The 12,427-nt window shown below is 41.6% G+C and overlaps 1 protein-coding gene across 1 annotated transcript in view; it reads left to right on the top strand.

Annotated features, from left to right (window-relative positions):
- Nucleotides 1-12,427, top strand: part of clstn3 (calsyntenin 3) — a 37,722-nt gene that overhangs the window by 2,743 nt on the left and 22,552 nt on the right. Inside the window, 4 exon segments of the mRNA XM_072680565.1 lie at nt 418-484; nt 7,354-7,476; nt 9,778-9,988; nt 11,075-11,283. Of these exon segments, the coding sequence (XP_072536666.1) occupies nt 418-484; nt 7,354-7,476; nt 9,778-9,988; nt 11,075-11,283 (610 nt within the window).

Below are 12,427 nucleotides of genomic sequence, written 5' to 3'. Positions count from 1 at the left end.
GACTTGGGGTGGATCAGGTTAGATTTGAAGAGGTCTGGGTGGCTTCTACTGGAGTTGGGTTGGCCTGGGTGGCTTGGGTCGGAGCTGTTGTGCTTTGGGTTGGATTGGGGTGGGACAGGACGGAATGGGAGGTTTGGGAAGGCCTGGGTGGGTTGTAATAAAGCACTGCCTCAGTAATTGAATGCTAATAAAATGCACGTTTAATGAGGACGAGCTTCCCTGGTGTGTGATGCCGGCGCAGATCTGGTGTGGCTCTCTGGTATTTGCACTCCTCTGTCCATGCTCTGTCTATCCTCCTGTCTTATCTTTCACTGCTTCATGTCAGTTTTAATGCATGTGTTCTTCCCCCCTTCCCTTCCTCCCTTCCTCCCTTCCTCCCTACCTCCCTTTCTGCCTTCTCCCTTCCTTCTCCCTCAGATGGCCAGAATGAGTTTGCTCTCCATTCTCCTCTTTTGCTTGACTTCCGTTGCTCATGGCAACAAAGGTCAGTCGTCTCCCGTCCTTCTTGCGTGCTGGTTTGCGAGCGGTGTGATGGTGACCACTGTAAGAGAGGATGAGAGCACGGTCTGCGGCAGAGCAATCAATCAATCAATCAATCACTCAGTCAATCACTCAATCAATCACTCAATCAATCCCTCAATCAATCAATCAGTTACCCACAGCGTCTTTCTCGTTTGGCCCATGACCCTCGATCCTTGGCGTGATCGTTTTCGATAGCATGTTAGCATGTTGTCGTGGCTGTCTGTGGGTCTGCGTGACGTTAGCGTGCGATCCAGCGCTGAGAGATATCAATACACTGAGGACCTTGATCACGATAATGAGTAGGCCAGGATTTCTGCAGTGTGGGCACTGTTATGCCATGGACAGAAGGGCTGAGAACGAGAGAGAGAGAGAGAGAGAGAGAGAGAGAGAGAGAGAGAGAACAGGACGTACTGAGAAGGCGAGCGAGAGACTAAACGAAAGACATGCATCAAGGCTAGGAGAGAGAACTGCTAATGCAGTACTTCAGCACTTCAGTAGTTCAGCAAAATACCTAATATATTCAGTCAATCCATATTCAGTCAAAATATAAAGGATTAGCCAGTTAGCCAATGCTAATTAGCGCTTCTCTAGTTTTACACTGGCAATACGAGGCTAACGACAAGTGGCTAACAATGAACTGGTATACTCCACCAGTTAGCATGGCTCTAATTACCATATGGGCTTCAGTGTTCAGTCATTTTTATACTCTTTAATAGAGTCGTTATCAATAAACTTACCATATCGGTTAACGAAGGTACGTCACAAAGCTACAGCAGCTAAAAACAGTAGCGGCAGCTCTCACAGACCAGACTAATAGCCGAACACCTCGACAGTTTTACACCACACAATGCTACGGTTGTATTTTGACTAGCATGTTAGCCTTTGGCTAGTTGGTTAGCTTGCATGTGTAACTTTTTAGCTCAGGGGTTAACATGTTAGCTTGTATAGTAGCTAGAACACTAGATTACGATGCTATAACCCAGCTAGCAATGCTGATTTGGCCTGACATGCTAGCTGGGAAACGCAGTTAACACAGTGCTAATTGTATGGTGACTAGCCTGTTAGCCTTTGGCTAGTTTGTTGGTTTGTAAGCTTGCATGTGTAACTTTTTAGCTCAGGGATTAACATGTTAGCTTGTATAGTAGCTAGAACACTAGATTACGATGCGATAATCCAGCTAGCGATGTTGATTTGGCCTGACGTCTGGGCGGTCATTCAGAGCGGCATGTAGGCCGGATGTGGCCTGACATGCTAGCTGGGAAATGCAGTTAACACAGTACTAATTGTATGGTGACTAGCCTGTTAGCCTTTGGCTAGTTTGTTGGTTTGTTAGCTTGTATGTGTAATATGTTAGCTCAGATAGAAGCTAGAGCATTAAATCAAGATACTAGCAATGCTGATTTGGCTTGAATGGTAGTTGGCCCGATAGGCTGATAGTTGGCCCGATGTGGGGCCTACTAGTTACCACTAGGAGACTAGCCTGATAGCCTTTGGCTAGTTTGTTAGCTAATGTGTTAGCTCATGGCTTAACATGTTAGATTAGATAGTAGCTAGAACACTAGATTACGATGCTATGGGACCTCTGGGCGGTCATTCAGTGTGGTATGTGGGCCGGTCGTGGACTGGGATTAGGCTGTGGCGACATGCTAGCATGCTTTTGTTTAAAATATTGTACTTTTATAATATTTAGTAAACAAAATATTTAATAAACGAAAAAAATGGAGGCACATTAACAGAAGGCTCACTTTCAGACACCAGTATGTGATCGTACTGCTGTATTGTGCCTGGCATGTTAGCTTGCTAATCGTAGCTAGAACACTAGATTACGATGCTATAACCCAGCTAGCAATGCTGATTTTGCCTGACATGCTAGCTGGGAAACGCAGTTAACACAGTGCTCATTGTATGGTGACTAGCCTGTTAGCATTTGGCTAGTTTGTTGGTTTGTAAGCTTGCATGTGTAACTTTTTAGCTCAGGGATTAACATGTTAGCTTGTATAGTAGCTAGAACACTAGATTACGATGCTATAACCCAGCTAGCAATGCTGATTTTGCCTGACATGCTAGCTGGGAAACGCAGTTAACACAGTGCTAATTGTATGGTGACTAGCCTGTTAGCCTTTGGCTAGTTTGTTGGTTTGTAAGCTTGCATGTGTAACTTTTTAGCTCAGGGATTAACATGTTAGCTTGTATAGTAGCTAGAACACTAGATTACGATGCTATAACCCAGCTAGCGATGCACAAACGTGTAAGCTTGTGGCTAGCGTATTAGCTTGTGGCTGGAGCGTTAGATTGGGACAATATAAGGCACAGATTGGGTTGTACATAATACTCTTATATAACGTTTACTGAAATGGGACATTTCCATGGAATTGGTTATTAATAATTCATACATTTTAGGCTGCACTTTATTGCTAATACTGCTGTAAAAAAAAAAGGCGTATCCAAAAAACGGAATCTCTGAATTTTGGGAATATCAGACCAACCAGACACCAAACATGGCTTGGCTGATTTACCGCATTTGGGTCAGTTGTGTACACTTGATTTTTGGCCAAACCACAAATTTATAAGGGGGTAAATTAGCAAAACTGGTGGGATGTGGTGGGAACAAACTTTCTTTTTTTGGTCGGGTGATGGGGGTGCTGGGGGTGATGGTGGGCAGTGACCGAGTGTGTGTACCAAGGAAGGAGAGAGGGATGGAATCTCTTAATCTGTAATCCGGAGAGTAATCCACAAGCCTGATGCTCAGATTAATGCTACATTATGGGGAGAGGGAGGGACGTTGAGGGAGGGAAAGATGGACGTCAAAAAGAGGAAGGGCCCAGCTGAAATATGGGGGTGAAGTGGTCAGCACTTGCGGACGATAAATCTTTGCGCTCTTTCTCTCTCTCTCTTCTGGAATATCGCACGAGGAATACAGGCTGCACATCCGGCCTAATGATTGCCGTTATGTCTGGGACGAGTTCAGACAGTGTCGTGGACAGAGCTTGAGGGTAGACGCATTTAGCGTTCGGCTAGTTCTGCCATAAATCCCCCCAAATTCCCCCACAATTAAGAAGCCTTCTCCACCTCAATCCACTGGTTTTGCTGCAGTCGAGCTCCTTCAGGAGACCCTCACCCCACATGCGGTTCCTCAGGATATATTTCCCAGGCCGGTTAGCCTTTAGCTAACAGTGAACGTTACAGGAACACGTTTTCAAAATGTTTCAACGAAGTTTCCAACGTTCTAAAAACATGGTTCTCATTATAACGTTATTTCTTACTTGCAGTTATTACGCTAACATGATGGAAACAGTTAGTAAAAAGTAACATTTGTGAAACTTAAAATGAAAAATATTAAAACAGAATCGCACTGATACGTAATGTTTAATGAATGTGACATTAGCATTAGCAAAACTTTAGCTAAAATACGAAATTACAAATATTGATACAGCTGATACAAAATCGCATGGATACGTAATGTTAAATGAATGTCACATTAGCATTAGCAAAACCTTTGCTAAAATAAAAATCGCACTGTACAAAATATTTAGTGAATGTGACATTAGCATTAGTATTAGTATAGCACAAAAAGCTAAAATAAACATGAAAATATTCAATATTCAAACAACTGATACATAATCGCACTGATACGTAATATTTAATAATTGTAACATAAAATGTTTTCCTAACTAAAGCATTAGCATTAGCATAATAAAACACAGAATAGAACATTTTCTACATTTATGCTAATAATAGCAAAGTTTAGATGATGAACTTAGATGATTTTTTGTAAAATGCCTACCAGATGTGAAAAGAGAATAAATGCGAGAACAAATTATTGATAAACATTGAAGGAACGTCGAGAATTGAACAGATTGAACGTTCTAGTAACCATAAATGGTGAGCTGGGTGTTTAGCCTCCTGAAGGCAAAGTCTATTAACGGTGAATTTTAGGTGACCGTGTGGTGATTTAGGCTTACAGTTAGCAACTTGCTAATTGATACCAAGCTTCTACTGAGTATTAGTCTGCGTATTAGTCTACTCATTAGTCTACGCATTAGTACATCTATTAGTCTACACATTAGTCTACGCATTAGTCTACGTATTAGTCTACGCATTAGTCTACGTATTAGTCTACGTATTAGTCTATACATTAGTCTACGTATAGTCTACGCATTAGTCTACGTATTAGTCTACGCATTAGTCTAAATATTAGTCTACGCATTAGTCTAAATATTAGTCTACGCATTAGTCTACGTATTAGTCTACGTATTAGTCTACGCATTAGTCTACGCATTAGTCTACGCATTAGTATACGCATTAGTCTACGTATTAGTCTACATATTAGTCCATGCATTAGTCTACGCATTAGTCTACGCATTAGTCTACGCATTAGTCTACATATTAGTCTACGCATTAGTCTACGTATTAGTCTACGCATAAGTCTACGTATTAGTCCACGCATTAGTCTACGTATTAGTCTACGTATTAGTCTACGCATTAGTCTACGTATTAGTCTACGCATTAGTCTACGCATTAGTCCACGCCTTAGTCCACGCCTTAGTCTACGCATTAGTCTACATATTAGTCTACGCATTAGTCTACGCATTAGTCTACACATTAGTCTACGCATTAGTCTACATATTAGTCTACATATTAGTCTATGCATTAGTCTACATATTAGTCTACGTATTAGTCTACATATTAGTCTACATATTAGTCTATGCATTAGTCTACGTATTAGTCTACGCATTAGTCTACATATTAGTCTACGTATTAGTCTACATATTAGTCTACATATTAGTCTATGCATTAGTCTACGTATTAGTCTACATATTAGTCTATGCATTAGTCTACATATTAGTCTACATATTAGTCTACGCATTAGTCTACATATTAGTCTACATATTAGTCTATGCATTAGTCTACATATTAGTCTACATATTAGTCTATGCATTAGTCTACATATTAGTCTACGTATTAGTCTACATATTAGTCTACATATTAGTCTATGCATTAGTCTACATATTAGTCTACATATTAGTCTACGCATTAGTCTATGCATTAGTCTACACATTAGTCTACGCATTAGTCTACATATTAGTCTATGCATTAGTCTACATATTAGTCTACGTATTAGTCTACATATTAGTCTACATATTAGTCCACGCCTTAGTCCACGCCTTAGTCTACGCATTAGTCTACATATTAGTCTACGTATTAGTCTACATATTAGTCTATGCATTAGTCTACGTATTAGTCTACATATTAGTCTACGCATTAGTCTACACATTAGACTATCACTTTAATTGTATTTATTTTATAGGCCGTGTGCGTCTGCCATCTGTCCGCCCTGCTGAGTGGTCACATGGCTGTCTCTGGCTGTTGGAGTAATGGAGGCCGGGTGTAGCGGGAGATGCGTGTGTTTGTCTTTAGACGCTTTTCAGGAGTGTTTCGCACTGAGCCGTCTCGGTGTGTCTGAGTGATAGGTGCAATATACCTCACTGAGAGATAAGAGCCAAAAGCTTTCCTTACCTAATTGCTCTGCCAAGCAGCCAAGCGTGCCATTGTGTGAATGTGTGTGTGTGTGTGAATGTGTGTGTGTGTGTGTGTGTGTGTGTGTGTGTGTGTTTCTTTTGCACATTTTCAGGACAATACTGTCCAGATTTTGTAGCCAAGGTACCAATAAAATTACTTTGTAAAGTGCATTTTGTTTTTGGGATTAAGATTAGGGTTTTGGATTATTATATGTAAGGTATTACTGTTACCTATAGGTGCTTATTTAAATATAATACATATGGGTTATATTACTGTTAGCTTTAGGCGATTATTTAAGTATAATACACATGGGGTATATTACTGTTACCTATAGGTGCTTATTTAAGTATAATACATATGGGTTATATTACTGTTACCTATAGGTGCTTATTTAAATATAATACATATAGGCTATACTACTGTTACCTATAGGTGTTTATTTAAATATAATACATATGGGCTATACTACTGTTACCTATAGGTGCTTATTTAAATATAATACATATGGGTTATATTACTGTTACCTATAGGTGCTTATTTAAATATAATACATATGGGGTATATTACTGTTACCTATAGGTGCTTATTTAAATATAATACATATGGGGTATATTACTGTTACCTATAGGTGCTTATTTAAGTATAATACATATGGGGTTTATTACTGTTACCTATAGGTGATTATTTAAGTATAATACATATGGGGTATATTACTGTTACCTATAGGTGCTTATTTAAGTATAATACATATGGGGTTTATTACTGTTACCTATAGGCGATTATTTAAGTATAATACATATGGGGTATATTATTATTATTAGCTACAGGTGCTTTCATACATAATATAGGAATAGAGGAAAACTGTTTTATATATAGATACGTACATTTACAATACTTACGGGACATATATTTAAAATTACAAATAGACACTTGTTCTGGCATTGTACAAAAATAAACCTGTGTGTGTGTGTGTGTGTGTGTTGTGTGTGTGTTTCTGTTTGTGGGCATGTTTGCATGAAATGCATTTGAACTCGTGTTTAATGTGATCAGGATAAGTTCCCATTTTCTGTGCATTTTGTAATCTGTGATTTTAGTGGCGCATGCTCCTCGGATATATTTGGCTTGAGTGTGTGTGTGTGTGTGGGTGTGTGTGTGTGGGTGTTTGTGCTTGTGTGGGAAAAAGAAAGAGGGAGAGACGCACTAACCCTCATAATCGCCTGTTATATATAGATTTGTTCAGACAGTGTCTCTTTTGTATCTGAAAATTGTGCTCATGCCCTTTCTTTGCCCCTCCCACTCGCCTTTTCTCAGCCAATAAGCATAAGCCATGGATCGAGACGGAATATCAGGGCATTGTCATGGAGAACGACAACACAGTTCTGCTCAACCCCCCTCTGTTCGCCCTGGATAAGGACGCACCTCTGCACTATGCAGGTATAGAACCGCATCACTACACATCTGTATTTACATGTCATTTAATAGTGCCGTAACCCCAAAGAACACGGGTATAGTGAACAGACATGGTCCCTTATTACTATTGCCTGTATTGGAACCCTATAGAACTCTATTATAGTGAACAGAAATGGTCCCTTATTACTATTCCCTACATTGGGACCCTATAGAACACTATTATAGTGAACAGACATGGTCCCTTATTACTATTCCCTGTATTGGAACCCTATAGAACTCTATTATAGTGAACATAAATGGTTCCTTATTACTATTCCCTACATTGGAACCCTATTGATCACGAGTATAATGAACAGGCATTATCCATAATTACTATTCCCTATATTGGCACACTATAGAACACGTTTATAGTGAACAGACATGGTCCCTTATTACTATTCCCTTTATTGGAACCCTATAGAACACTATTATAGTGAACAGAAATGGTCCCTAATCACTACTCCCTTTATTGGAACCCTATAGAACACGAGTATAGTGAACAGAAATGGTCCCTTATTACTGTTCTGTATATTGGAACCTTATAGAACACGAGTATAGTGAACAGAAATGGTCTCTTATTACCATTTCCTTTATTGGAACCCTATAGAACATGAGTATAGTGAACAGACATGGTCCCTTATTACTATTCCCTTTATTGGAACACTATAGAACATGAGTATAGTGAACATACATGGTTCCTTATCACTAATCCCTACATTGGGACCCTATAGAACACTATTATAGTGAACAGACATGGTCCTGTATCACTATTCCCTACATTGGAACCCTATAGAACATGAGTATAGTGAACAGGCATGGTCCATAATTACTATTCCCTATATTGGGACACTATAGAACATGTTTATAGTGAACAGACATGTTCCTTAATTATTATTCTCTACATTGGAACACTATAGAACACTATTATAGTGAACAGAAATGGTCCCTAATCACTATTCCCTATATTGGAACCCTATAGAACACAAGTATAGTAAACAAAAATGGTCCCTAATCACAATTTCCTACAATCCTACGACTATAATTTTATCTGAAAGTGTGAAAATCTGAGCACTGTCTTTGAAGACAGACCTGGATGGTTTTTCTTGTAACATTGTTATTACCGGTGCACACACACACAGTTTGAGTGTTTATAAACAAGATTAGCGGCGAGGCTAATGCGTGGGTCAGTTTGGAGTAGCGGGCGATTAGTTTGGTGCGGCAGTAAGTAATTACACACCAGTGTTTACACAAATTGAACAAAATTACGGAGGGATTAGACCTGGCCGGCCTGCCCTCTCCACACGCAGATCCATCATCCGCACGGGAATGCGCTCAGGCTCCGCGAACACTCTTTCACGCTTGTACAACGGTTCGAGAGGACCAGAGTGTTTCGCACGGCGCCGTGCGGAGAATTACAGTGGAGAAATGCGTCCTGGGTTTAGGACTGACATTCTAGGAAATAGCGTAATTAGCCTGATTAGCAACATTCAAAATTCAGTCTTTGATAAGATACGTGTGTTGAAATGATACGCTACAGGCATGACATGACTGAAAACCAGCGTTCAGCAAGAGAAATATACGTAGTTTTGCTTAGTGATGGTTTGATCTAATGCTCTAAGCACAAGCTAATCTGTCAACCCCAAGCTAACACACTTGCCGCAAGCTAACATGCTAGTCACAGTACTATATTAGGATGTGGTGGTGTATTTAATAGCTTGGAAACGTGCAGAATTGTTGTGAAATATTAATTAGTAAATAAATTGGTGTCTTTGTAACGTAATATGCTAAAAAAAATGCTAAAGTAGTGTTGTTATTGTAGCACTACAACAATAATCCAATAATCTCTCTCTCTTGATAAAGTATCGATAATACTGTATTGATAAACTGTAATAAACTGAAGATTTTTATTTAGCTATATATATATGTATATATATATATGACAAAATGCTTAGCATGCCAGATGCTAAACCAAATGCTAAAAAAAAAGGCACAATTATACTGTCATCTTGTTAGCAAGACTTGCTAGCTATGCTACCATGCTAGCTAATCTGCAAGTTAATGCTAGCTAACGCTGGCTATAAGACATTATGCGCTCTAGCCACGAGTTAATAAGTTAGCCCAAAGCTACTAGCCGCAAGATCACAAGCTGCCGACAATATAGCTACCGACAATTAGCCGACTGGTTAGCCATAAACTAACCAACGCAGGAGGACCTAGCGCAACCACTGCTTAGCATTTGGTAACTTTCAAGATTTCAGTGGTTTTGTCGTTGTTGCCTCCCTTTAGGTGAAATCTGTGGGTTCCGCGTCCATAACGGCCCGGGCGGTTCTGGGGCAGCCCAGTTCGAAGCAGTGGTGTTGGACCGCTCCACTGGGGAGGGTCTGGTGCGCTCCAAAGAGCCTCTGGACTGCGAGAGCCAGAGGGAGCACAGCTTCACCATCCAGGCCTACGACTGCGGAGAGGGACCCGACGGCACCAACAGCAAGAAATCGCACAAGTGAGATACAGTATTAAAATGAATGTGAATTAGAACTCTCTAAGGGTCTCTAACGGGGGGGGGGGTCATGATTCATGTGACCAAGCTGGTTGACCAGTATGACCAGCCTGCTCATGCTGGTCCACCAACATGACTAGCTTGATCAGACTGGTCGACCAGTATGGCTATTTTCTTCTGCCCCACCAGCTTTTCAACCACCTAGTCCATCAAAGACCAGCTTGGACTGGATACACCCACGATTTGGACAAAAGTATTGGGACACCTGCTCATTCGTTGCTTCTTTAATCAAGGGGAGTCAAGGGTATTAGAAAGAGCTGATCCTGCTTTTGTGCGAGTAACTGTCTCTACTGTCCAGGGAAGAAGGCTTTCTACTAGATTTTGGAGAAGAGCATTCAGCTTTTGATTGCATTCAGCAACAAGAGCGTTAGTGAGGTCGGGAAGTTGGATGATGATGATAACCACCCACCTCATTCCCAACTGGATGGAGCACCACCATCCATCATTCATCAACACAGTTCTTCCACTGCTCCACAGCTGAATGCTGGGGGGCTTTATACCCCTCTAGCCCACGCGTGTGTGTGTGTGTCAGCAATGGCTGCAACTGCTATTGAATTATGGTGTACCTCAAGGGTCAGTCCTGGGTCCGCTAGTATTTACTCTTTAAATGCTGCCCGCTGGGCCAAATAATCCGTAAGCATGGTAATGGCTTCCATTGCTATTGTGACGCCACCCAGCTTTACTTCTCAGCCGAACCCAAGCGAGGACATGAGTTTCTGACCGCGTGAAGTTCAGATGCTGACAGCCCTCCTTAAGTGCCCACGGAGACGGCAGATCTTCATACAAGACACCTGCAGTTTTGAACTACTGAGGGATAATAAGCTTTTACATTTCCAGCTCTGACAGACGGAGCTATTTCTGTCCCAGTTCTGAAGAGCTTCACTCTCACGGCAGCCTTCAGGTTGGATGTTTACCAAAGCAGTGAACAGTCAGCAGCTGTAGACGAAAGAAAGAAAGCCTGTCTCTGTCTTCTTACCCTGCCTTGTTCTCTCTCTCTCTCTCTCGCGCTGTCTCTCTCTCTCTCCGCAGGGCGACGGTGCACGTGCGCGTAAACGATGTGAACGAGTTCTCACCGGTGTTCGTGGAGCGCCGCTATGAGGCGTCCGTCCCAGAGGGTCGCCTGTTCGACCGCATTGTCCGCGTCGAAGCGCTGGACGCAGACTGTTCCCCCCAGTACAGCCAAATCTGCTTCTACGACATCATCACCCCCAACGTCCCCTTTGCCATCGACAACGACGGTGAGAACTTCGACAACCCCGTTGCTTTGCTTTTTTTAAGCCTATAAATCTATATATTTTTGCATATGTATATACACGATATGTGGACAAAAGTATTGGGACACCTGTTCATGCATTGTTTCGGCTGTAAAATCAAGGGTATTAAAAACGAGCTGATCTTGCTTTTGTTGGAGTAACTCCAACGTCTCTACTGTCCAGGGAAGAAGGAGGCTTTGTACTAGACTTTGACTTTGGAGCATTGCAGTGAGGATTTGGTTGCACTGAGCAAAAAGATGCAAGAGCACCATCCATCATTCCATCCAGACCACAGATCCATCCTGCTACGCAGCTGAATGCTTTTGGATGCATTCATTAGAAGGGGTGTCCACAAATATTTGGACATATAATGTGTGTACATTGTTGGGTATGTCTAGAACTGTCGATCTTCTGGGATTTTTAGCGCCTCAGTCTCTAGAACAGACTCTCGAACACGAAAACACACCCAAGAGCAGAAAGCTGAGGCAGCAGTGGCTCAGCAGTGGCTCAGCACAAGCTCAGCAAAACGGGACAGTTGAAGACCAGGTCTGATGAATCTGGATTCCTGCTGAGGCTCACGGTTGGTAGGGTCAGAATTTGGCACCAACAGCAGGAACCTATGGGCCCAACCTGCCTTGTGGCAGCAGTCCAGTCCGGTGGAGGTGTGTGTGTATTACTTTGGGGTATATTTCTTCTTTTTTTTTTTGGGTGGGGGGAGTTGGTAACTAATCTGGCATGGATCAATCTGGCCTGGGTTCGATTGTGGATGTGGATAGTGGATCTCTCGTTCTCTCCCAGCCCCATTGACGAACACTGAAGATCAATAGCCGACATTTTGCTACATGAATAGAGCTGAGGGACAGGAAGCCAAGCGTGGAAGAGAGGCTGAAAATGTGGGAGTTGCGAGAGAGAGAGAGAGAGAGAGAGAGAGAGAGAGTGTATATAGACTCAACATCACAGCACAGCTCAAATCTAGCCTTACTTTTATTTCCCTAAAAACCTCAAAGTGGAACCCCACCTCACCATCATCCTCATCATCTTCATCATCCTCATCATCATCATCAATATCAATCCCTACAACACACTTTACATCTCTTCATTTAACATATATATTGGGGGCCTTCAAGAA

This window comes from Salminus brasiliensis, chromosome 5 (assembly GCF_030463535.1).
Source record: "Salminus brasiliensis chromosome 5, fSalBra1.hap2, whole genome shotgun sequence".
NCBI classification, from domain to species: domain Eukaryota; kingdom Metazoa; phylum Chordata; class Actinopteri; order Characiformes; family Bryconidae; genus Salminus; species Salminus brasiliensis.
The sequence above is the reverse complement of the archived record's forward strand: the minus strand, read 5'-3'. Positions and strand labels throughout refer to the sequence as shown.